Below are 27,942 nucleotides of genomic sequence, written 5' to 3' on the forward strand. Positions count from 1 at the left end.
ACTTTATAATTCTTTACAAAGCATTCTTAGGTATTGCCTGGTAACAAACCTTACTAGCACACATTTCAGAAAGAGAAAAACTATTAGTTGTAAATGCTAACTATAAAAAACTGTAAGGTGATTATGTAAACATTTCTTCATCTTTTGATGGTCAGACATAGAATTTAAGTACGGTTTTTAAACAATCGTCTCTTTAGATCTTCTGAAAAAATGTCTAAGAAGAAAAAGGAAGTAACATTTATTGTGCACTGTGCCAAGAATTTCTTGTGTCTTATTTCATTTAACTCGTGTATCAAACCTATGAGGCTCCTAAGAGTGAAGTAACTCAATATCAAGTGCATGTGAAAAGGTTGAAAATTCATCCCACAATTCAGAGTAATTTATATCTCTAAGTTATCTTTTTCTCTTGACTTAGTTTGTTATTTACTCCTACTTTTTTTTAACTTCTTATTGAAGAAGAGATAACCTATATATTAAAGTACATAAAGTGAAATAATCTTAGGAGTACAACTCAGTGAATTTTTGTGCATCCACATATATATTCATGTAATCACCATCCAGATAAAAATATCAAACTTTTCCAGTACCCCGTGATTGATTTTCCTCGGGCCATTTGCACTTCCCAGGTAAACTGCCTTATGTATTTATATTTTTCATTATATGGATGATGTAATTCTTGCAACAATGGTAGGGGGAAGTGAACAATAGCAGTAAAGTGAAAATGTTGAATAATGTGCCTCATAACTGCTTTGAGTTACATCTACTTATGTCACTTACTCATTCTGCTTTTACCCTAAAACAGGTAATCAGATCCTGTCCCTTGGGAGCCTCTCAAAAGATCAGATTTATCCAATGAAACTCAAGGGCATCTCCATCTGCTATTCAGCTCTCAAATCTGCCTTGTGTGGAAATTATGTCAGCTTTGGCGTCTTCAAGTTGTATGGGGACAACCATTTTGACAATGTACTCCAGGCCTTTGTCAAAATGCTGCTGTCAGTGTCCCACAGTGACTTGCTAGTAAGCAATCATGCGTCATGGGAGTCTTTGTATGAAACGTGAAGTAACACCACCACAGGGTTGGAATTGTTATAATGAAGCCCAAGGAGTTAGAATAGCACCAGATCATTTTATGTTTTAGGACAGCTTCTTGATTTAACTTACAGGATTTGAATAACTATAGTGGCTGTATTTATATAATTAAATGTGCAGTTTTGAGAACTGCAGCTACCATCTTCTGATAAATTGGTCATCTCAGGTATTCCAGGTTCTGTGTCTAGAGAGAATGTAATTAGCAATTTCAACTAATTGCTTACAGCTGTACTCGTAATTCAGAGAAGGTCTGTGTTTCCTGGAGCAGAAAATGCAGAATGACTATAGGATCTTCTCCTTCCTTCATTTCTACTCTGTGTACTCCCCTTGCTGTTTGGCCTTGCTTTCCATTAAAATTCAGGTGTGGTGGACAGAGTGCTAAACTGGAAGTTGAGCAGCCTGGTATGTAGTCTCAACTCTGCCACTTGCTGGTCATTTACCTTGAATAAATCACCTTCTCTATTTCTCCAGGCTTCAATTTCCTCACCTTTAAAATCAGTAAATTAAACAAAGTGATCTCTAGGTCCCTCTTCTACTCTACCATCTAGTCTCTGTGATTCATGTCAGTTGTTTTCAAACTTTGCCCCTCAGAATCACCTGGGGTGCTTGTTGGAATTCAAATTTCCAGGCTCCTCCACTGAGCTGAGTCTGAGTCGTTATCAGACTTTTTTTTAAATATCTCATCCTGATTACACAAAAGCTAACATATGCCCAATGTGGTTGCAGTAATTACTTCAGTAACACAGCCAAATTCATGCTCAGGCTTAGTTTAGGCTTTCCCACCTGCTCCCAGCCCAAGGTTACAAGTAAGATCTGGGGGCCTTGGTTAGTCAGCCTGTATGAGAAATGCTCCTTTGACATTCTAATGCACTAGAGGTACCCTCTTCCACCTTTCTAAGCTAGTCTTCATAAAACCACATCTCGGGAATTCTCTGGCAGTCCAGTGGTTAGACTCTGCAATTTCACTGCCAGGGACCCAGGTTCATTCCCTGGTCAGGGAACTGAGATCCCACAAGCTGCGCGGCATGGCCAAAAAAAACTAAAAACGAAAAAACCACATCTCAAGCCAAAGTTGTCAAGCCTCTTTGCAGTAGAATGGAATGTTCATTGAAGGCTGCCTGTACAACAGAAATTACAAGGTGGAAACTTGAGTCAGATCAGCCATGTGTTACAGCCTCCTCATTGAGGGAACTCTTCACTACAGTTGAGGCCCACCAAAAAAACCTGATATGGTTCCAGGAATTTCTCTATTCTTTTTTCTAGTAGACAAGCAAACCTCTAACTCAGTAATCTCAAAATTGAGGGTGCATGGGACTCCCTTAGTGTACATTTTTTAAATGCACATTTCAGGACCTCGTTCCAGAGGTTTTCATTTTGTAAGTCTGAAATGGGAATCAGAAAACTGCATCTTTAACAAGCACCCCATGTGATTCTTATGGAGATAGTCAATTTTACTTTAATAAATATCGATATGGTTTATTTCTCTTATAAGTGTTGTGCTTCTTTGATACTGGTTTGGGTTCCATTTGAGGCTTTCCAGGTATCTTTCTCATGCACTTATCCTTTGCCTGTTGTATATGGTAAATATTAAGCCATTTACCAAGTTATGATTTAATTAGATGGGTTGGCATTGTGTAAATATAGCAGACTATGATGCCAAATGCTATTATAACACAAATATATAACACAAATTTCTTTGTGTTAAAAAAAAAGGTTGCCTAGCCACTATTAAGCACTGTTCAGTGTTACAATATTCCAGCCCAGAAAAATCATTCAGTCTTCTATACTGCAGCAATTTTAATTGCACTTAAGTGTTAACCACATAAGGCAAAATTGAAATTACTTACTAGGGTATGCTGTAGCTTCAAATTAGGATTTCTAGAGATCAAGGGATTTTTATTAGAACCCCTTTAAATACTGAATTGAGAATCATTATGTCATTTGTTCCATGTATTTATGTTTATTTTATGTATTTATGGGTAAGGTCACAATTTCTAATATTATAAATGGCAATTTTCACTGAACTGTGACACGTCTTTTGCTTCCCTGTGGCTTGACATTTAGTATTTCTGTTATAGCAATATCGGAAACTGAGCCAGTCTTATTATCCACTCCTGGAATGTCTCACCCAGGACCACATGAGCTTCGTCACCAACTTAGAGCCTCCTGTACTCCTATATGTTCTCACATCTATCTCAGAGGGACTCAGTACTCTTGGTAAGTATCATGGAGAACATTGTTTTCAGAGGAAAGACTTGATTGTGGTCTCTTAATGTATGTGCTTTTGAGATGATCATCCTACAAAGGGGGAAAGATTATTTACCCAAACTGAAAGATTATTTTATAACTATTACCTGCGAGAGAGAAAATGCCCTTTTTCATATTTTGATATAGTTTATTTTTTAATCAACTTAATTAAAGTATAATTTACGCACAGTAAAAATTACTGATTTTAAGTGAACATTTCAATGAGTCCTTACAAACATATACACAGTCATGAACCACCACAGCCAAGATACAGAACATCTTCATCACCGCAAAAAGCTCCCTCCTGACCCCTTGTAATCAATCCCTTTCCCCTAGTCCCAGCCCCAAGGAACCACTATCTACTTTCTCTCACTGTAGTTTGCCTTTTCCAGAATTTCATATAAGTGAAATCATATAACCTGTAGTCCTTTGTGTCTGACTTCTTTCGTTTAGCATAATGCCTTTGAGATTTATCCACGTTTTGCGAAAGTTTTTATCTTTCTATTGCTGAGTATTATTCTATGGTATGGATTACTACGTTTGTTAATATGTTCACCAACCAATAACATTTGGGTTGTTTCCATTATTTGGTTGTTTTGAATAATGCTACTATGAACATTCATGTACAAGTCTTTCTGTGGACAGGTATTTCTCTTGAGTAAATACCAGAATGGAATTTCTGGGTTGTGTGCTAAGTGTATATTTAACATTATTAAAAACTGCCAAACTCATGGATGTATATACATTACCAAATGTAAAATAGATAGCTAGTGGGAAGCAGCCACATAGCACAGGGAGATCAGCTCGGTGCTTTGTGACCACCTAGAGGGGTGGGATAGGGAGGGTGGGAGGGAGACACAAGAGGGAGGAGATATGGGGATATAGGAATAGGTATAGCTGATTCACTTTGTTATAAAGCAGAAACTAGCGCACCATTGTAAAGCAATTATACTCCAATAAAGATGTTAAAACAAAAAACTGCCAAACTGTTTCCCAAAGTGATTGTACCATTTCACTCCCCCAAGCAATGTATGAGGACTCCAGTGGTCCTATATCTTCCCTAACACTTGCTATTATCAGTCTTTTTAATCTTAGCCATCCTCGTGGGTGTGAAGTGGAATCTCCTTGAGTTTTTAATTTGCATTTCACTAATGAATGATGATTTGAGCATCTTTTCTTGCTTATTTGCCATTCATCTGTCTTCTTGGTAAAATATTTGTTCAAATCTTCAACCCAATTTCTTTAACTGGGTTGTTTTATCTTGGAAGAGTTGTTATATATTCTGGATACAAATCTTTTATCAGATCTATGTTTTGCACGTATTTTTTTCGGCCTTGGCTTGTCTTTTTTATTTTCTTAACAGTATCTTCTGAAGCATAAAAGTTTTCAGTTTTGAGGAAGTCCAATTATTTTTTTCTCTTACAGTTCATGTCTTTTTGGTCCTATCCTAAGAAATCTTTGCTTATTAACCCAAGGCCATAAAGGCTTTTTCTGTGTTTTCTTCTAAAAGTTTTATAATTTTAGCTCTTATGGTTAGGTCTATGATCCATTTCAATTTAATTTTTGTATGTAGTATTATGAGGTAAAAGCTGGGATTCCTTTTTTAACATGTAGATATTCAGTTGTTCTAGCATATTTTGTTGAAGAATATCCTTTATTTGTTAGACTACTTTGTGCCATTTCTATACTGTCCTAATTTTATAGTAAGTCTTAAAATCAGATAGTATAGCCCTCTGATTTTGTTTTTCCCTTTTTAAATTGTCTTGGCTATTCTGGGTCCTTTGCCTTTTTTATAAATTTAGAGTCAACTTGTCAGTTTCTCATGTTAGAAAAAAAATGAGCAGGGGAATTATTATTGGATTACATTGAATCTCTAGCCCAGTTTGGGGAAAACTGACATCTTAGCAATATTGAGTGTTCAATTCCTGGCAATGGCATATCTTTCCATTTATTTAGATCTTCTTTACCTTTTCTCAACAGCATTTTTGAAGTTTTGAATATATAAGTCTTGTCCATATGTTGTTGTATTTACAACTATTTTCTGTTTTTATGCTGTTGTAAATGATATTGAGTTCAATTTCTATTGTTTTTGCTACCATGTAGAATTGCAATTGATTTCTTTGTATGCTGACCATGTATCCTGTAACTTTGCTAAACTGACTTATTAATTCTGGTAGCCTTTTGTAGATTTCTTAAGATATTCTGCATAGATGTGTCTGCAAATAAAGATAGTTTTACCTCTTTCTTTCCAATCTGTATGGCTTTTTTTTGGCCGCACGGCATGCAGAACTTCCCAACCAGGGATCGAACCCATGCTTCCTGCATTCGAAGTGTGGAGTCTTAACCACTGGACCACGAGGGAAGTCCCTATATGGCTTTTTTTATTTTTCTTACCCTATCCCACTGGCTAGAACCTACAGTACAACGTTGAATGGAAGTGATGGTAGCGAGCATTCTTTCCTTGTCTCCAGTGTTATGGAGCAAACATTCATTCTTTTTCACCATTCAGTATATTAGCTCTAGGTTTTCTGTAGAGGCTCTTTATCTTGTTAAGGAAATTCTCTTCTTTTGTAGTTTTCTGAGAGTATTATCATGAATCGGTGTTGCATTTTATCAAATTCTTTTTCTACATATACTGAGATAATCATATGGTTTTTCTTTTTTGGTCTGTTAATACATTACATGATATTAATCACCACATTGATGGATATTTGAATGTTAAAACAACTTTGCATTCCACACTTGGTTACGATGTATTGTCCTTCTTATATATTACTGGATTCAACTTTCTGTAATTTTGATACAGATTTTTACATCTATGTTCATGACAGCTATCGATGTATTCTTCTATGGTTCTTCTTTTATAGTTTTCTGTTCTTCTCATATCTTTGCCTTGTTTTAGTGTTGGTCTAGGGCCCTCATGAAATGAGTTGGGAAATGTTCCCTCCTCTCTTATTTTCTTAAAGAGTTTGTGTAGAATTGTTATCAGTTCTTTGTGAAATGTTTGATAGAATTCCCTAGTGAAACCACTAGGCCTAGATTTTTTCTTTGTTAGAAGGTTTTTAACTATAAATTAAATTTCTTTAGTGGACATAGGACTATTCCAGCCTCCTATTACATCTTTCTTTTTTTAATTAATTAATTTATTTATTTGGTTGCGCTGGGTCTTAGTTGCGGCTTGTGTGCTCCTTAGTTGTGGCTCACGGGCTCCTTAGTTGTGGCTCGCCAGCTCCTTAGTTGTGGGCATGTGTACTCTTACTTGCGGCATGCATGTGAGATCTAGTTCCCTGACCAGGGATCGAACCCAGCGGAGTCTTAGCCACTGCACCACCAGGGAAGTCCCTCCTATTACATCTTGAGTAGCATTTGATAGTTTGTGTCTTTAAAGGAAATTGTCCATTTCATCTGAAGTTCATCTGACATTACTGACATAAAATTGTTCGTAATATCCTCTTGTTATACAATTTGATTTCTGTAGGATCTCTAGTAGTGTTCCCTCTTTCATCCCTGACATTGGCAATTTGTGTTGTTTTTTTTTTCTTTATCATTCTGGCTCCAGGTTTATCTTTTTTTTTTTTGGTTTATCAATTTTATGCAGAGAACCAGCTTTCAGTTTTCATTGATTTCTCTATTATTTTTCCATATTTTTATTTCATTGACTTAAGGTATGATCTTCATAACTTCCTTCCTTCAGTTTATTTGCTTTTCCTCTTCTAGTTTTTTCAGGCAGAAGCTTAGGTTGTGGATCTTAGACCTTTCTTCTTTTCTAATGTACACATTTAATGCTTTTATCTAAGCACTACTGTGGCTATAACTGATAAAAATTTTTATATATTGGGGGCTTTTTTTTTTTTAAGATTTTATTTTTGGCTGCGTTGGGTCTTCGTTGCTGCGCGCGGGCTTTCTCTTTGAGGCGAGCGGGGGCTACTCTTAGTTGTGGTGTGCGGGCTTCTCATTGCGGTGGCTTCTTTTGTTGTGGAGCATGGGCTCTAGGCATGCGGGCCTCAGTAGTTGTGGCTTGCGGGCTCTAGAGCACAGGCTCAGTAGTTCTGGCGCGTGGGCTTAGTTGCTCCACGGCAAGTGGGATCTTCCTGGACCAGGGATCAAACCCGTGTCCCCTGCATTGGCAGGCGGATTCTTATCCACTGTGCCACCAGGGAAGTCCCGGGGACTTTTTCTATTCAGTTTTAAAATATTTTCTTATTGCCTTAGTGATTTCTTCTTTTACCAGTGAGTTATTACTTAGAAGCACATTGTTTAATTTCTGATCTTTCTGTTATTGAGTCTAGTTTAATTCCATCGTAATCATATTAGTGGTTGTTATAACTTTTGTATTTGTTGAATCTTTTCTATGGTCCAAAATATGGTGAATGTTCCATGGGCACTTGAAATGAATGTATATTCATTCCATTGTTGTTGGGAAGAATGTTCTCTAAGTGTCAGGTATAATTGCTTGATAATGTTCACATTTTATATATTTTTACTGGTTTTTTGTCTGTTTGTTTTCTACTTACCCTATGAATTATCAAGAGAGAAGTGCTGAAGCCTCTAACTATAATTATAGATTTGTCCGTTTCTCCTTTTAATTCTATCCGTCTGTGCATAAATTATTTTGAAGCTCTGTTATCAAGTAAATATATATTTAGGATTGTTATGTCCCCTTGATTAATTTACCCCTTTATCCTTATGAAGTGATGCTCTTTATTTCTGGTAATATTCTTTCCTCTGAAATCTACTTTGTCTGATATTACTTGCCTCTCCAGCATTCTTTTGATTAGAATTAGCCTCTTTTTCCATCATTTCACTTTTATTCTTTCTGTGTCTTTATATTTAAAGTTGGTTTCTTGAAGACAGCAGGTATTTTCTATTGCTGTTTTAACAAATTCTTACAAACTTGGTGACTTAAAACAATGTAAATTTACTGTCATATAGTTCTTTAGGTCATAAATCTGACATGGGTCTCACCAGACTAAAATCAAGGTGTCAGCAGAACAATTTTTCTTTCTAGGAGCAAATCTATTTCCTTTCCTCCTCCAGCCTCTAGAGATCACCTACATCCCTCGGCTCATGGCTTCTGTCCTCCATCTTCAAAGCTAGCAACATTGAATATCTCTGACCATTCTTCCGTAGATACATGTCCCATTGATTCTGATGTCTTCTGCCTCTCTCTTTCACTTTAAGGACCCTTGGAATTACCTTGGACCTACCCAGATAATCAAGGATGATCTTCCTATTTTTGGTTCAACTGATTAGCAACCTGAATCCATCTGCAACCATAGTTATTCTTTTCTGTGTAACCTAACACATTAATAGGTTCTGGGGATTAGGATATGGACATATTTGCCTAACATACAGCATATAATTGAGTCATATTTTTATATCAAATCTGACTGTCTCTGCCTTCTAAATAGTGTTTCAGCCATTTACATTTAATATAACTACCAGTATATTTGAGTTTAAATTTATAATATTGCTGTTTGTTTTTTCTTTATCCTATCTGGGCTTTGTTTCTTTTTCCTGCCTTCTTTTGGTTTGAATTAATTAAATGTTTTTCTAATGAGTTCATTTTATATCCCCTGTGGGTTTATTAGTCATACTTTTTAATTTTTAGTGGTACTCTAAGGTTTACCGTCTACACCATCAAATAATATAATCATAGTTTGCATTCAAATAATTATAGTCTGCCTCTCTCCATCTCCATTCCTTCTGGAACTCCAGTTACACATATGTTATGTATATCTGTTATATTGTTCAAAGACTAGAGAGAACTCCTCTGCAGATCTCCAGAGCTCACTTCTTATATAGTTCCCACTCTCTGATACTCTGTCCCACAAGTTCTAGCTGCCTCAGCCTCCCCAAATTCAACTCAGTGAGACCACTTGGCTTTGTTTGGGTTCCCCTTTCCTGGCCAGTAGCCTGGAAACTGCTTTGCACAGTAAGCTTGAGCAGTTGGGTAGGTATTACCTCATTTGTTCCCCTCCTCTCTGGTTTCATAGTCCTATACTGCTTCTTGTGCAACAATTGAAAACCGTTGTTTCATATGTTTTGTCCTGTTTTCTAGTTGTTTATGGCAGAAGGAAAAATTCTCATAGCAGTTAATCCTTCATGGACAGAAACCGAAGCCTTTTATTATTACAGTTTGTCTTGACATTCTTTTATCTCATATTATAGTGACACTTGAAGATTTGGAGTTAGTTGCGGATGGCTGTGTTGTTCTCAACATGGGATCTTAGGCCCGAAGTCAGCATTTTAACAAGTCTCCAAAGGAATCTTGACAAAGTGGCATAATGCAGGGAATACTGAACTTGAATTTAAGTCCCAGTGCTGCCACTTATGAATGTATGACCATGGACATGGACTCTGTGCCTGATGCTGCCATAGGTGTTTTCATATGTGTACTTCACTCATTTCATTCTCAGAACCACTCTGCATACCAAAACTGGGTTAAATATGCGAATAGCACTGTTTGTCCTTATTTCCTACTTGATTGTAGGCTTCCTACTTGATAGGAACAGTGTGTCTTAATCACGAATTTTTTCCCAGTGCCTAGCATGTGGTAAGTGCTCCATGAGCATATATTGAATGAATGAATTAGGTAATGTTATTGTCACTATACGGATGAGTAAGCTGCTGCCCAGAGAGGTGAAACGACTTGCCTAAGGTCAGACAACTAATAAGTGCCTCATCTAGGAGTCCTTCTAACTCTAAAACCCATTCCTCTTCACCTCACCACCCTGCGGGATCCATCTGATAAAGGTCACAATTTGGCAGGTGAATTGTGCCCTGTGTCTTCAAGAAAGAGGATTATTTAGACTGTTGAATGTAACCACTTGGGTTTCTCCTTTTCCAACAATGAAAAATTTGCAGAGGCATTAATTGGGTTACAGGCAGGCTTCAGTTCTACTGTAGCCTCAGTGGGAAAAATGAGAGGGAGGTACAGAAAAGTTGAACCAATGATAGATAATATGCTTAACATGATATTAAATTTTTTTAGTTAATCATTTACTAGCATTTTTAGTTTCAGGCCAGCTATAATTTGTGAAAAGAAAAAGTGATTGTATTTATATATTATATTTTCCATGTTTTTAATCACTCACCACCAGCACCACCACCTACCCCCATACTCTTACATACAGAGACCAAGCACGGGGCTTACAAAAAGCTGCTTCTAATAATGACTCTCAACTCATTCATTTAGTAAACATCAGCTGTGCACATGCTATGTACCAGGTTCCATTCTAGACCTTGAGAGTGCTGTAGAGAACAAGATAGATAAGGTCTCTGCTCACGTGCAGTTTATATTCTAGTGAGGAGATATAACAGTAAACACACACACACACACACACACACACACTCACCACATACACAAGAAAATGTCAAGTCATGATAAGCGCTAAACAAAGACTCAAAATAGGATGATGAAGAAGGAATGATTGTATGGCTTTTTTAGAAGTGATCAGGGAAGGCCTCTGAAGATGAGCCCTGGCAGGAATGGGGGTGCCTTCCAGGAAAGCAAAGGATGGCACAGAAGACAAGATAAGGGAAGGTGGGGGCAAGCTAAAGGTTGAACCAACTGGAAACCACCAGAAATTTCCCCATCAAGGTCATTATTAATAAAATTTTCATTATTAATAAAGGGTGTATGTTATTGTCATGAAACACATTCTTGAATTGGATGGAGTAAATATTATAAATGTAATTTGGAAATAAAACATTCAGGAAATACGTAGAAACCTAGAGACCTTGTTCATTAGTTTCTCCCACCAGAAACGTGCTAAAGAGAGAAGAAAGCTATGGATTGGCTAAATAGAATGACAGGCTTGGTATTTCAGGAATTGAAATAGCCAGAAAAACAAATGGGAAGTGAAAAGGGGGAAACCTACAAGTGTTGGGCGCTATGTTACAATCTTTACACACTTTTTGTCTTTAATCTTTAATTTCTCAAAACAAAGTAGGTGGTATTAAACACATTTTACAGAGGTGGGAGTTGAATCTTCCTATAGTCAAACATCTAGAAGATACAGATTCAACCCTAAATTGCTGCACCATCCAAATAGGCCTTTTGTTTCTGAAATTGCCTTTCACACTACATTTTTCCAAGACCTTCATCCTCCCCTCTGCTATGGTGAGAAATTTTGAGTCAAAGCCAAATGTAATTTCAACCCCATTATCATTCTTCTGACTCTCAGTTAAGCAACTCTTTCCTATACAGTTAACTTTACAGAACAGCTTTCTATGATGGGTCTTAGTGAACAAGAGGGCTATTAATGATGCATATGCTTCCCATGGAGACTAGTTGCAGAAGAAAAGGGGCATTTGGTTGTATCAGTGCCAAACAATAAGTTGCTAGAGAGGACAAAGTGCCTGTTGGGCTTTAAAAAATCTGTCCAGAATTGTCTAAATCATGGATGATAAACACCAAGAGCTAGGAAGATATGAAAATTCATGACTTCTGCTCATTCTTTTATTTCAGGAGAGTTTCATTGTTTGAATCTCACACAATAGCTTGAGCTGCAAATAGAGAAAACTAAAAATAATACATAGTCCTCATCACTATTCGTTCTGTTTTTGATCAAATGGCCCATGATCCTTATGATTCCACACTTTTCAGTCTACCCTGAAATAACATTTATCCTTTTCAAAGCCCCCAACAATAAATCAGCCATAATGAAAGCTCTTCTTCTTGCTTTTACTGCAAGGATATATGCTCCAACCTTCATGTCTAAAGTGTTTACCTGGCTTTTTCATAGCTGACTCAGTAGATTGGAACCTTTTAATGCAACCTTCATGGCATGTGGTCACCAAATCTATGTGAAGTCTTTATAATTTTTGTATGATTGATAGCATATTGCTCTTCACTGGTGAGGGGAACCATATCTATTTCCTGCTTGCTTCCTTTGTACACGTTAAGTTACTTAATCCATTTACTTTCATTATTGGGACTTCAAACGTAGAAATGTGAAGGAAAAGAGAAAAGCAAACAGGTTCAACAAGTCTGTGCCTGATTCTTAGGCCTAAATGTTTTCTACTGCATTATATACTACCTCCCAGGGTTATAAAACCAAAGCTTCCTTTTCTGCAAAGCAACCCAGTTAGTGGGGAGACATAATCAATCAATCAGTCAATCAGTCAACTGCCATAGCTTTAGAAGGAAATAAAAGCTCCTTTCTCAAAAGCCTATATAGCTCCACAGTTTCCCAAAATTATTGTCCATGCCCATCTTTTAGACCTTCATTCAACCCCTCATGATCCTGTGTCAGCTACCATTATCATCTATTTTAAATGCATACTTCTATATTTCAAAACCTGTCCCCAAACCTACCTCTATTTACTATGTCATTCCTCTCTAAAACAATGTATGTGAGAGTTTTTAAATTGTAGTGTTATATCAATTCTAGTATTATTACTAAACAAAACTCAAGACTTTTTTAAAAAAACTTTCTCCGATTAGCTTTGCCTACCCATTCTTTAATTAAATCAACTAATATTTCACCTCTAATCTATGACAAGCACACATATGTCTCAGAACCTTAGAGATGAGTAAAATGAATAAGAAAGTAACTATTCCCCTAGGAAGTTTATAATCTGTTTCCCAGCCCTACTCTCCCAATCTACTTCTTTTCTGAATCTACCAAATTTGCCAGTTTTTGAGTGCCCATCGCGTTTTTGTCTTGTTGTTTCTGTTATTAATCATAAACTCCCCAGAATTGTGTCCATGTGTTACCATTCGCCAAAAAATCTGGGCACTGTCATGCTCTGAATCAAAACCATGAACTTTGGATAAGCTAATTATCTCTGAGCTTCATTTTTCTCATTTGAAAAATGCAAACAACAGTACCTACTGTATACAGAAGTGGTTATTAGAGGTATATGAAATGATATGTAGTGTACAAAGGACTCATGTCACTTACTTGCTAAAAAAAAAAACCTTCAATAACACCTCTGTTGCCTTTCAAATTACATGTAAATGTCTCGACCTACTACTGGATGCTCTCAAGATCCCAAACTATTTTGTCAGCCTTCTCTCTTATGATTCCTCTACACATTCTTTTACTCACACCAAAAGGTCCTGCTCCCCTTTTTTCACTATGAGGGAAAATTAGTAGTAACTACCATACTTTTTTTCCTTCCAGTTTTATTGAGACACAATCGACACTATACAAATTTAAGGTGTACAACATAATGATTTGACTTACGTACATCCCGAAATGATTACCGTAGTAAAGTTTAGTGAACATCCATCACCGCATATAGGTACAAAATAAAAGAAAAAGATAAAAAATATTTTCCTTGTGATGAGTATTCTTAGAATTTACTCTCTTAACTTTCATACATAATGTACAGCAGTGTTAGTATATTAATCATGTTGTACATTACACTCCTAGTACTTATTTATCTTATAATGAGAGCTTTATACCTTTTGACCACCTTCATCCAGTTCCCCCTCCTGCTAGCCCCTGCCTCTGATAACCACAAATATGATCTCTTCTTCTGTGAGTTTGTTCGTTTGTTTGTTTGTTTGTTTGTTTTTAAAGTATAATTGACCTACAACACTATGTTAGTCCCTGGTGCCCAACATAGTCATTCAATATTTCTATACATTAGATAATGATAAAATACTGTGGTAAGTCTAGTTACCATCTGTCACCATACTAAGATATTATTATTGGCTATATTCCCCACACTGTACAGTTTGTCCCCATGACTCATCTATTTTGTAACTGGAAGTTTGTACCTCTTCATCTCCCTCACCTATTTCTCTCATCTTCGCCCCCCCCCCAACTCCTCTCCTCTGGCAACCACCTGCTTGTTCCCTGTATCTATGACTGTTTCTCTCTTGTTATGTTTGTTCATTTGTTTTTTGCTTTAGATTTCACGTATAAGTGAAATCATATGGTGTTTGGCTTTCTCTGTCTGACTTATTTCACTTAGCATAATACCCTCTAGGTCAGTTATTTTTACTGTGAGAATTTCTAGTTATTTTTCTCCTCATTCAACTCTGCAGCATATTTTATAAATGATGAGAAAGGTTAATTGGCTCCTTCACAGTAACAACACAGCAAATAACTGGAAAAGATGGAATTTGAAACTAGAGCTGTCTGGCTTCAAAATCCATACCTTTTCACCCTACTGTGTACATTGTGCAAAATGTGAAAAATGTCCTTCCTTATGTTTAACTGGAATTAGTTTTCCAAGCCCATCTCAGGTGGTACCTCCTTCACCAAACTGTCCTTAATCCCCTTCCAAATACAATATCACCCTCAAATTTCTCACAGCAGTGTGTCACTCATTTTTGCGCAGCACTGTGCTAGTGACTTACGTACCAAATCATGAGCTCTTTGACACCAGGGTGAGTGTTTCCCCTGAAGCAAAGTACTTTGCAGCAAGTTTACACCCTGTTTCCCCTGAAGCAGAGCAGTTTGCACCAAGTAGATATTTAATAAAGTCACTTCAGTTGAACAGAGGGTCATTAAGGTCACATATGGAAAATTCTGTCCAGTGCAATCCAGGAATCATTTACTTACTAACATGTCTCTATTCCAGGTCCTGTAGTAGACATTGGGTTTAAAGAGATAAAAGCAAGGCAAAAAACCCTGCCCTCAAGGAGTTTACAGTTTGATTAAAGTGCTTTGAAACCAGAAAGTTGGGTTTTTTTTTAATTTAGGCATTATAGTGAGATGAAACAAACACTTTAGTAATACAAATGAATTCTCATTTGTTGTTCACACAGATACAATTGTCTCCTCCAGCTGCTGTACCAGTTTAGACTACATCGTCACCTACCTCTTCAAGCACATAGCAAAAGAGGGCAGGAAGCCACTTCGATGCAGAGAGGCTGCCCAGGCTGGTCAGAGACTATTACATTTTATGCAGCAAAATCCAGAGGTCCTGCAGCAGGTAACTGGTGGTTGCTTATCTAGCTTAAGAGAGAAGAGTTTCCCAAAAGCCAATCTGGTCTCTGAATATCCCTTAGAGCAACTGGTCTTGCCAAGACTCTTTACTGGGTCTTCTCTAGGAGTATTTTCCCTGTAGGGAGGATAGTACACTGGCCTCAGGATTACCCACCCTCCAGAAATCTCTAAGTCATTCATCTCACCTCAGTGAAGCTAGAATTCAAAAAGAGGATAGCTCTTCCAGAGACAAGAGAAACAAAAGTCAAAGCTGGAACTAGAAACAGTCAACCTCTGATTTCTTTCCCAGAGCCTCTAATAACGTCATCTTAGGTTTGCCTTGTGAATACTCTGGTATGTTGAGAAACTACCATTTTCTGGGCTCCTAGTCTGTGCCAGGCAGCTTGCTGGGAACTTTCCCTTCATCATATCATTTTCCCCATTTTAAGATGAGAAATCAAGGTTCAGATAGGTCATATTCCCACGAACATTTAAATAATAAGTAATAAAGCTACGATTTGTTTATTTTCAAATGTTTTCTGACTAGCTAATATGAATTAGGTCCAAGTTTAATATGTTTTAAAAACTTCTGCAAATCACAGTAACAGCATGCATAAAATTAAATCATATATGCCAGAAATGTTTCAAAGAGAATAATACCATTTTACTGTGGAGATAGCATCACTATGATATATTCCAGTTCTACTACATTTGGAAAGTGATATCTTTATACTGCTTCCAGTTGTCTTCTTTTGCCAAATTATCTATCTCCATAATAGTCTGTGGTTTGCAAATATAAACACTTTAACCTGGTCATTAGCCAGCAAATAAGTCACCTGCAATCAGCAAAAAAGTGTCAGTCTGAGTAAATAAATGATGAAAATGAATAAGACAGCCATGGAAGAGGTTTTCTTCCTAGCTGTCATTTTTTTTGCTAATATTTAAATGACATTATGTAAACTTTATTTGTGGTGATGTTTCAGTTAACCAGTTATTTTCCTGGCAGGGAGGTGTGTGATTAAGATTTTGTGTAAATAAGCAAAGGGTTCTGGGCCTGTAACTATTTGGTATGACCCTGGAATTGTTACAACATGTTGGTGATTAAACAGGAGGAAGGTAACTCACATTTATTGAGGACTTCCTATGTACAAGGTGCGAGAGCCACTAAGACCCATGAGACATATTTCTCTCCTTAAATAAGTGTGTCCTGCCAGGTGGGAAGGAGAGACAAGTAACTAACTAATTATGTGATAATTGGATTAACATAGTGATGACAGGAGGAGAGGACCTGCAGAGACATCTCCTCATTTAGACCCCACAACAACCCTGCAATGTGGATATAACCATCCCCATTTTTCAAATGAATAAATTGAAGCACAGAGAGATAAACTGGAAAGTGGAATGTGAACCAAGGTCTGTTTGGCTCAAAAGCCCAAGTCCTTACCACTTACTTACACCATTGATTCTCAGGAGACTAGTTGCTGGATAAGATCTCAGATTCACCTGGAATGCCTTTTCAGAATAACACATTCTATCAAGATTTGGATGCACTGTTCCTCACCCATCCTTCTGCAGTAGCCACTGGTACTGCTGGGAGTGTGGCGTAGCCCTCAGGTGTTTTGCAACAAGAAGGCTGAGAACCACAGAATTAGAGCGTGTAGGCAGTGGAGAAAATAAATAACCGTGGGTTGGCCAGCAATCAGACCCAGCGCTCACCCCACCGTGGCAAGTGACAGGTCTGCCACCTGCCAGTGCTCAACCATGATCACAATATTGTCCCATAAACTTCGGCAGGAACTTTTAAGTGGGTAGAAAATTTTAGCAAAAACCAATAGGCTATGGTCCTAGACAAATACCATCCGACTGTGCAGAACAAGTAATGTGGTTGTGCAGAAGACATTCAAGTTTGTCTTTACTCAGAATTACCATGTGTTTGTTGGTTTAAGTAATTTCTATGTGTTAATAGTACTTAGTAATCCTTTACTTTATAGCATATGACTAAGTAGTGATATATCTTTATTAACAGTGGAATACATTCTATTTATTTGGAATGTAGGCTTTCAGATAGCATTTTAAATATTAATGACCGGTCTCTGGTAGTCAGCATAAATATGATTTGCATTAGCACTAGGTTATATCATCTTGAGTGCCTCTGATGTCAATGATTGGGTATAGTAGTATCTGACATCATCTCCTTAGGTCACTGACAACTTTGACCTCTATTCTTATGCACAGTTTCTGTCGTCTCAAAAGCTCTTTTGAATTGATTTGAAATTTTGACTCTTCCCTTTATGAGGCAGTAAAATTGATAATTATTCAGATGGGAACTGAGCACTGAGTGAAAAATCAATTCCACCCGCTCTCTGCCGCGTATAAAATTACTTCTGAGTCGGCTGGACTGAACGGATGGCCAGAGTAAAAGCAGCAGGCAGGAGTAGTGGGAAGAATTAGCTGGACACAGCTAATAGCCTGAAGGGATAGACTTGGAAAACAGGGAGTGGGCCAGTTGGGGGTTATTATGAGCAAGGATGGGTCCCATTGATCATCTGTTTGCATCAGCTTTCCAAGACCTTATAAATCAACCCTGAAGAGCAGCAGAATCCAAGATTTCAGCCTCTTTCCAGAGGGAATTTATATTAGATTATTCTCATTTTCACACTCAGATGAAAAGTGAGCCATTGATTATTCATTGGTTGCCCATCAAATGCTGTTTTTATAGACGATTTGCCTATCAGAGAAGGTAATGAACAAGGTTGCTGCTTCATAACTCAAGGTTTCAGTTTTCAAGGCATCTGTGTCAGTTAAGTAATGCCTAACCCTATTAAAAGGAATGGGTTACAAATTGCTTAACAGTGCTGAAAAACTAGACCCTAATGACTAATTGTGCTTGGAGTTTAGAGAGGGTTTGTCAGCTCTTTAAACTAAACTGATGCAATGATACTGCAATTATTTACTAGTTTGAACTGTTCTCCCCCTGCACCACCAACCTGGACCTATATCGCTGGAAGCATAGTTGCATGAAGAGTGTCAATTCTAAATTGCAAAAGTTATCTCCTCAAGCTTCCACAGCAAATGAAGCATGAACCCACATAAAGGGTCTTCTGACATTCTTATAGGCCTTTCCTATGAGACATTTTAAGTGCCTCTCACCTGAAAATGTGTTTATTATGACCTGCTATGTGGCTTTAGATCTTCAGTGTTTTTAAAAACATTCTCCAAATAAGCCATCTTCCATATTTTGCAAACAAACCTAAATTTGCAAAGCATTACCTTTAATCCATTTGAAGATCTGTTATAATTAAGTGAATCTATTTTAAGTAAGAATTATTGTCTAACCAGCATTGCTTTAACTTAACTGAGAAAAACCCAGTTTACGTATATTAAGAAAAAAAAAAAAAGTTTCCATGTTTTTATGTCATTAGAGAGAGAAACTAAAGTTTTAAGAACAGGCCAGTAGTAACAGTGGTTAGGCATGGATCTGCTACGGTAATTTGGAAGATAAAATTTCTACGTGAAACGTTTTCAGTTTTATCCCTGGTCATGTTAAGTGTTTGTATCTATAACTCAAAGGTCAGCATACATTTAGTTATATCACAGAATGAAAGAAGGATCTTCCCAAATTAGGTACATGAAAGAGCGTGTTTTATAAGAGTAGAAGGGCATTTCAAAGATGAGACTCATTCTCTTTCAGATTATAAGAATAGGACACTGAGGCTGAATGCTTCTCTAAATCATAACTTCTATTAAAACTACCTGCTCTCAAAAGAGTAGCAACTTCCATAGAAGTAGAACAAGAATTATGTGATGGTCAGTATTACTGATTAGATTATGCAGTTAACTTATTAACAAGGTATTTTTAGCAATTATGTTCTCTAAAATTTAAATACACTGAATGGAGGAATTAGAACATTTAGGTTTTAGTTTATCTTAACCTCTTCTATTTAACTATTTGGCTCAAGTGAGCTGTACTAAAAACCAGAAAAAGTTCTAATTATAATTCTTTCTCCCTCGCTGTCTCTCCCCCTCCCTCCCACTTTGTGCTAACCTGACATTTAACTACAAATTGTAAAGAGCTGTCAGGAGTTATAAGAATCATACTTCAGTAGGGACGTAAGCTGGAAAGAACATTCACCCTTTTCCTCAATCAGTCAGTCAGTCAATGAAAATTGCTTTTGTACAGTGCTCTTCGTGACATGCATCCCAAAGTGAATTACAGCAAAAGGGAAATCATCTGCTCTTTTTTCATTTCTGTGTTTAGATTGAAAGGATATTGCTCAACATTTTGACATACTATACAAGACATCTTTCTTACTTAAGATACCATCCCATAGTACTAAGCAGGAGAAGGTGCAGTCACATATTTAACTGATGTTGAGATTTTGGCCTATAGAACCTCAGCAAGACTCTCACAGTGGGAAACACTTTAGCAGATGAAATATATTCATGTCTCTTATGCTCTTAAAAAAATTAACCAGACTTTCTAATGTTATTATAGACATTTCTAGTGAACCCTAAATAGAAAGTATGCTCATGACCCACTAGCTCAGTGTGGTTAATTTGCAGCTATTATCAAAAGTATGGCAGTAGATTGATGTAAAAAACACATGCTGAAGGAACATTCACAACTGGATCAGAGGATAACATGGATTTAAAGGGAAGCCAGGGATAGGTCATTAGACATGGCAAGTAAAAAATAAGAATAATAGAATTGTTTTTTGCACATGCTGCTGCAGTCTTGGTCTTCTTCACAGCAACATATGTATGTATTTTGTATTTATTTCTAGGAAAAAAATAATACTGGCAAAATATTGCAGACAGTAGCTTAAGCTTTTTCATATGCATTTAATCTGATTTAATCACCACAGTATCTCTGTGAAGCTGTAGTATTATGAGCACCATTTTACAGATATAGAAACCCAGGCATAAAAAGATTAAGTAGGGGCTTCCCTGGTGGTGCAGTGGTTGAGAGTCCACCTGCCGATGCAGGGGACACAGGTTCGTGCCCGGGTCCGGGAAGACCCCACATGCCATGGAGCGGCTGGGCCCGTGAGCCGTGGCCGCTGAGCCTGCGCGTCCGGAGCCTGTGGTCCGCAATGGGAGAGGCCACAACAGTGAGAGGCCCGCGTACCGCAAAAAAAAAAAAAAAAAAAAGATTAAGTAACTTTCCCAAGTTACTAGTGGTCAATAAGATCATATAGTCCATAAGCGGAAAGACTAAAATTTTACCTTGATGTGTTTAGCTCCAGCGTTCACATGCTTAACCACAAAGCTATAATTTGTTGGTGGCTGCTAATTTGAAGTAGTATGTATGTTTTGAGCACTTACAATGAGGCAAGTTGAGCTTCCAGTAAGTCCCACCGGGGCCATCCTTAAGGTAGAATGATTTAGAGCAGTCATCCTATACCCCAGCTTTGTGCTGCAGCCGGAATGAAACAGATGGGCAGTGACCCAAAGAGGCAATGGGCAAGGGAGAGGGAGGTTGCTTTGCCAGCTGGTATAGAAAAGCCCTGTGGCTCCCGCCATCACTGACAGAGCTAACAGAGCTTCCTCTCTCTTATTCTACACCCATACCCAATCATTAATTCTGTAGCCAGACATTGAAGGTATAAAATTTAGCAGGACATGTATCCTTGAGAAGGTCAGAGTCTAATAGTATAACTGTCTCATGATGTTCCTTTGTGACTATCCTTCAATTCCTCTGAGGTAGCTCTTGAGGTTTACTCTAACCTGACTTTTCTAGGATAGAATCAATATAGAAGCTGTGAAATGAAGTTGGGGAAGCAACAAGTGCTTTGCATCCATCCCCCATACCCTGCACGTCTCTAGGCTTTGTCCTGACTCTCACCACTGATTCATCAGTGTTGAATGTCATTTTTCACCTCTTTCTGATTGTAAACAGCTTCTCTTTTTTAAAAGGGGCTTCTACTACTGAGTACCATTAGCTCTACTGAAGGTCCTTCTTAAGGGCCTCTCACATGGGCAAGTCTGAAACTGACTCCTTTGAGCATCCCTCTCCTTCTCCTTTTCATTCTTGTAAGGTACCACAGACTAAGGTGCCTATAGAGCCAAGTAGGAAACTTGACTGAGGTAGACAGGAACGACAATCTGTGTTCAGTATACATCCCTATCTAAAGGGGGCAGCCTCCAAAGGGCTTCAGCTAATTGTTGCCCTGTAAGGTGGTAAGACCCAGTGTTGCCAGGTATATTGAGATTTCCCCCCGGAGAGAAGCCAGAAATCCAGTTTTGTAAATGTTGGCGACTGATTGAAAATTTAAAATAAAAATACTCTGCAGGTCAGCACTGTATGTCTGGTTATCAGTTTCCCACCTCTGTATTCTGTACTCTTAGAGAATTTCAGAACTCAGATCTCTTAATGCATGAGATCTTGCATTTCTCATAGCCATCCCATGTGGCCTTGCAACAGTGATATTTTTATTTGTCTCTGATGTTTTGATAATTCTTAAAGCACACTTTTTTAATTTGCTGTTTTAAGAGGATGCCATTATTTTGCTTTTACATATGACTCTATACTTAGGTCTTTAATGAAACTTAAAGAGGGCATTTTATCACATTTGGGTTGTGTCTTTGCATACAGAAGGGGTGCAGTAAACAGGCAATGAAACTCAGTTAACATCTCCCAAACATTTTTTTTTTTAATTTTCAAAATAATAAGATTTGTTTGAGGCAGAAATAAAGCTCACTTTGGTCAAGTGTGTGTGTGTGTGTGTGTGTGTGTGTGTGTGTGTGTGATCTAATTACTAAGGATCAAATCAGAGTATCTAAGAGGACCAGGGCTGCACAAAAGTATCTAGTTAATAGCCAGGTAACAAAAGTCCAAAAGGGAGTAAAACTCTTAAGAACGATCAATGTGTGACCACCACCCCTAAAGATCAGCTTAGAAAGTTAAAATACATAATTTTAAAAATGGAAAAGCACTAATTTTTAATTAAAATGGCTTTTATCTGTGATATAATAAAATCATTTCTCCATCTTTAGAAGGATGATTCTTGTCCAAATCCTTTGTTATATTCCATATCTTTGCCATTTTGATTTCATTTTTGTTATAGAGATATTTGTTGAATGACTGTTTCAACTGTAACAAAAAATGGTATTTTAAAACAAAACCCTTTTAAAAAGAAACCTATTCTTGATTTATAAATCATCAAATTAGTGTTATAACCCTATCACCTATCTTTACTCAGTACCTTTTTTCCCCCAAAGATCACCTCCATCTTGATACTTGTCCCAGCACCTAGCAGAGCCTGAAACCTTGTGATGGTCAATGAATGTCTGCAAAACAAACCCAAAAAATTAATTTTTAAAAGTGCAGTCTACAGGCAGTGACTTTAGGTATCAAATCTAACATGGTCATAGACTAATACATGATAAAATAAATGATAATGCCAAGATAAGATTATATTGTCATATACTATATAATAACCCTGCTGAAATTCCATAAGAAAATTTTATTCTAAACATGGATGAAGAAAGAAATAAGCACCTCAAATATTGTTTCAAATGGTTAACAGAACAGAGAAGGTTTGTGGTGGGTTTTGTTTTTTTTTTTTTTGGTCTGTTTGTTTGTTTGTTTTTTTCCACTGGGACATGTGTTTTTCTACCTCTAAGCACAGTTTAAAGATGTAATCCACTGATAGCGTAACTTGCCTTGTTAATTGAAAGGGATGGAATCCACCAGATGTAGCCCAAACCAGCAGAGAGTTAGGTGACTAAGCAACAGCAAAGACACCATATTGAGTGAGCCAGATTTCGGTCTCCAAGTCATTTATTTCAACCGGTGACAATACATTTAAACTCCTGTGCCTCAGCAGTGATTGATGGTTTAATATCATATATAATTTTTTTAATGAAGGAAAACCATTTAAATATGTTACCATTTGCACTGGTATTCTCCTATGTACATAACTGCATTTAATCATTATGGGGATTGTTTTTATACTTGTGTAATTTGTATCCAAGAAATAACTGTCAAAACCATCTCATGCTGTTGCTGGAAATGGTACAGTGTGCTTCATACTTGAATAGATTCATTCTTCCCTGCCCATAATTAAGAGTGTTGGAGCTTTCACTGCTACCACATAGGAATTCCATGTTTACATTTCTGAGAATGAAAAATTAGCCACAGTTTGCTTTTTCAGGCTCCCATTTTCTGGGGCTGTGATATTTAAGTACCTTAGTTCTGTACCAGTATATGATTTGAAGAGTTTGATTTTAAGACTTTTAATATTAAAATACATAATAAAATTTTATTATCTAATTAATAAGAGGGTTTAGCCTCTTATTAAAGTTGCTAAATCAGGCCTGGATTAACATCATAATGGCACAGTTTGACATGAAATACTCAAAAGTCAAGTTCGAGGGAAGGGATGGGTTTTGTTGTTGTTGTTGTTGTTTTGGGGGTTTTCTCCTATACCCACCCCTCGCACAAAATAACAAGGAGGAAACGCATGTATGGAAACAGACAAGGAGCAATTTGGGACGCTGGAGAAGGAGTGGAGGTGTCAGCCTAGGATGGTACCCTTAGGCGAGGCAGCTGGTATATGTAGCCTTTTGTTTATCTGCTACTGGTTTATGTAGCCTTTAGGCCGTCACCAGAAACAATCACTCCTACAGGGTCAGCTGCTGGTCAGAAGCAAAACAAGAAAAGATTTTGCGTTCAAATGCACAGCCATAATTTCTGTACAGCTGGCACCTGCTACTGGTGCACAGCATGAAGGTGAAAGGTCAAAGAGGCAGTTGTTCAAAACTCAAGAATGGCTTAAAGGGACTTGTAGATTAATCTGCTTTATTAACTTCTGTATATTAGATAACTATTGCTATGAATGACAGTACATCTTTTTGAATAAGTCTCATCTCTTTCTCTTTTAAATTACCTTTTGAGTAATGAATATTAAATAGAAAGCATTTCAGGGGTAATTAAATGAAAACAGAATGATGTCATTTTACAATTATATTTGGGTGTTTATAGAATAGGGGAATTATAATGTTTTCCAAGGAGCTAAAAAAAAAAAAGAGCCCGCTTCATAAAGAAGAATTTGAAATAAATAAGTTAGATGTCCATTAGCCTTTGTGTTTAGACTAAAAAGTATGATGTAGTTTGCGACTTAACATAGAGTCATTGGGTGCCAGTGGCTTGATTTGGCATTCCCAGGGGCTCCAAGTGTTTTCTTTATGAATTAAAGTGACTGCAGTCCGTCATTGTTCTTTTATCTACAGCTTAGCACAGTCAGTTTTGCTATTACTCTGCAGCAAATGTTCTCAGAATAGCAAAGGAGTAGTAAAAAACAACAGCCGTACCTTTTCCTTCGCACTCGTGTAAAGCAGATAAAGAGCACTTCATAAGGAAAAAACGCACGGTTTTACACAGGTTTAGCCCAATGATAATTAGGCGTGCTTTATAACAGTCTCTCACCCGGTATGGCAAGTGGCAAACAAGATGGTTTTTAGCCTCTTCGTTAATAGTGATTGGCGCAGTTAGCTTAATTTATCATTATAAATTAAGGGTAAAAACTCCCAAGTTTTAACACACAAGAAAGTTCAGTCTTTCTACTCTGAGCAGTGTTTCTGTGACATGTGAAGATGACACCTGAGATCACCTCCCTGTGTCACATCCAAGCCAGCCCAGGGCTCACCAGAAGGATCCTAAACTTGCATGGGTGTCACAAAGGAGCAGACTACCTTGACCAGAAAAGATTGGGTTAGGAGTATTTCCACATCCTTACACTCCAAAGTGGAAGAACCTTTACACCTCCTTCTTAAAGATCTAGACTTTTCCTCCATCCTGTAACAGAAGGCTTATTTACTGTAGGGTTGCTAGGACCTAAGAAGTCACTATAAAAGGGCGATCTCAGGTTCAAACAGAATTTTTATGATGAATGATAATGATGAAAAAGAAGTAGAAATAATTATTATATGCTAGGCTTGTGTGCTAAGTGCTTTATACGTATGTACACAGACATATATTCCTGTGTGTGTGTGTGTGTGTGTGTGTGTGTGTACATACATATATATATATTTCTGTTTGAGTCTCACTACTCTGTAGGGCAGATATTTTTATCTCCATTTTATGACCAAAATACTGTAATTGCAGCTCCAGTAAGATGGTAACTGACCCAATACCATACAGCTAGGAAGTAGCAGAACGCATGCTCTTAACCAAAATACAGTACAACTTTTAAATGGGCTAGATGGAGGATAAGCAAGGGGAGACATATACCATTCATTCATTCATAAATCCTTGATTGAGCCAGGGGCCCCTTTCTTTGAGAACTGATTGGACAAGAGGTAAACACTTGACCTAAGCTGGCTTTTCTTCCCTAGATTTAGAAACTAGCATTTAAAAGATACTGGTCAGCCTCATCTGAATTGAAGACTTGAAAAATCAAGAGCCATGGGGCAGCCATTCCCTGCCATATGCTCAGAGAAGTAGCCAGTCTGCAGCGAGAGAAAAGAGCAGCAGACGTGCTAAAAGGATCTCGAGAGACCAGGCAGGCCCACAGAGGGAGACCGAGAAGGATCCCACCAGCGTTCTTGCCGTTGGCTCTAAGCCCTTGAGAGGCCTGACCATGCTACCTAGTGTAGGGATCCTGAAGCCACCCCTTTTAGGCCTAAGTTTTGCCTGCGATAGTTGCTGCCCTCCTAGCCAAAGGATTCTTGACTCAGGGAAGCTGTGAGGACACAGTGGACCAATGAGTATAGACTCACCTAGCCCAGAGAAGGTATTCAATCAATGTGTAAAGAGCCTTCACTTTGAAAAACAATATGCAGCTACCACTTTTTGATGTCCCTGTCCTTGTCCATATCCCTGCTGTTCATAATTATAAATGTGAGAAAAGTATCCTGTCCAGGAAATCCCAGGCCCAAGACTTCATTTCACAAGATGATTTGATTTTGCCATGACTTCAGCCGGATTACTTATGTCTACCTGGTCCCATCCATGTGTTCTGCCTTTCTTAGAGTTCCTTCTGTGACAAGCATTCTTAATATCACACTCACTCACTGGACTGGATGGGGCATGGCGTGATTTTATTCTTGGGCCCAAACTGACTTTTTCTCTCTTATTCTTCCTGCATACTCCAGGCATTACCTTGCAATGGCAAGAATGGAAATAAATGCCATAACTCTTCCCATTTGTATAATGTCTTCATACCTTATGTCTCTGCTGACTCTCACAACAACCCTGATGGGTAGACAGGGCCAATGTGAATATTTTTTTAACTTGAGAGTATGGGTACATCAACACATTTAATCCCACAGTACCTGTATGGGTAAAGTACGCAGAGGTTCAGAGGGGCGAAATAACTTGCTCAAAGACACAGAGCCACTAAATAGCAGTGCCTAGAATATAACGAAGGCTTTCTTGTCCCTAGATTTTACAGTTTTCTTGTCTCTAGATCTTACCATACCAAGGCTCCCCAGGGCCTTACCCTGCCCTTCCTTCCTGGCATTTCTTCTTCTCCGTTCATCCCTATTCAAGGGAGACAGCAAGATAAATGACAGCGTTCCCCTGCCTTCATTTCTCTTAGTGGCACTGTGGATGGTATAAGAAGCTCTTTGAGTTTCTTGAAAGAATGGCACAGGATAAAGTGAGGGTTGGTTTAATGATGGCATGATTTATTCATTTCGCAGTTATTACTGATTTTTCACGTAGTACTTGAAGGGTAAATTATGTGAAATTTTCCCAAAGTATATTAAGGTACTGGAGATGTGACTTCCACCTTCATATTCATTTGTCTTGACCCTTGGAAATTTTAACTAGCAGTAGCCATTCGTGCAGCTGTGAGCTCGTATAGTGTGTTAAGGAAGACTTCTTATTTGGTTGCAGTCTAATCAGTACTTGAGGAACAAGGTAAAGGTTCCCTCACCCTCTGACCTTTCATGAGTTAATGCTGCTTTGTATGCTTTGCAGCCCAGAAGAACTCTTGCGTGTTAATTCTGTATCCCTTGTCATGCTTAGGAAAATACAGACGTAAGTGCTTTCAGACTGATGAAATTCTGTCCTCCTTTCGTAGTTGTTTAATTGCAAATTCTCTATTTGTGGAGGACTTTCTACTTACAACAATCAGAGCTGACAGATTTTACAGTCAACATACCTGGTTTTGACATACCAGTTATGCTACTTCCTGTGTCCTTGGAATACTTACCTCACCTCTTTGAGGTTAGCAGCCCTTCAACAGGGGGAGTTCTTTACATTACTTGAACTGGGCCCTGGGATCCGGTGGCTGAACTACTCCCTCCTGTGGTCTCATGCCCAGACTCCCCAAGACTAACCAAGACCTAGATGTCTCCCATTCTATCACTCCCTCAGCCGGTTACCCCATAACTTGGAACATTGGTATCATGGAAAAGAAAAACATTCAAGTGCATGTTTAGTTGAGGTCGTGTGAACATAGAATGCTAAGAAGGAGCAGTGGGAAGCTCAAGGCCTGAAGAGAAATCTCTTAGGCCCCAAAGAGACCCACCAGAAAGAAAACACTAAGCAAGAGCTCTGTGTTAACCCCCATACTTAATGTGGCGTCTTGTTTTAGATGGGACAAAGAAATTCCACTCAGGGAACTAAAAGCGTCAATTAGAGTTAAGTGCATTTAGGGATGATTTCTCTGAGACCCTTAAGATTGGAAGAAAACAACTTGATGGGTGCGCAATAAGAGATTAATAAATACTTAGGCTGCATGAGCTCTTTTAGGCCACAGGGACC

The 27,942-nt window shown here is 37.9% G+C and overlaps 1 protein-coding gene across 3 annotated transcripts in view; it reads left to right on the forward strand.

Annotated features, from left to right (window-relative positions):
• Window positions 1-27,942, forward strand: part of RANBP17 (RAN binding protein 17) — a 315,657-nt gene that overhangs the window by 271,213 nt on the left and 16,502 nt on the right. For all 3 annotated transcript variants that reach the window (XM_022595127.3, XM_022595128.3, XM_022595131.3), the window contains 3 exons: window positions 803-1,017; window positions 3,168-3,306; window positions 15,068-15,234. In XM_022595127.3, coding sequence (XP_022450835.2) covers window positions 803-1,017; window positions 3,168-3,306; window positions 15,068-15,234 — 521 coding nt within the window. The remainder of the gene's footprint in view (window positions 1-802; window positions 1,018-3,167; window positions 3,307-15,067; window positions 15,235-27,942) is intronic.

Source organism: Delphinapterus leucas, chromosome 3 (genome assembly GCF_059928025.1).
Source record: "Delphinapterus leucas isolate spDelLeu-1000000601 "Yukka" chromosome 3, BTC_Dleu_Yukka2, whole genome shotgun sequence".
Lineage (NCBI taxonomy): Eukaryota > Metazoa > Chordata > Mammalia > Artiodactyla > Monodontidae > Delphinapterus > Delphinapterus leucas.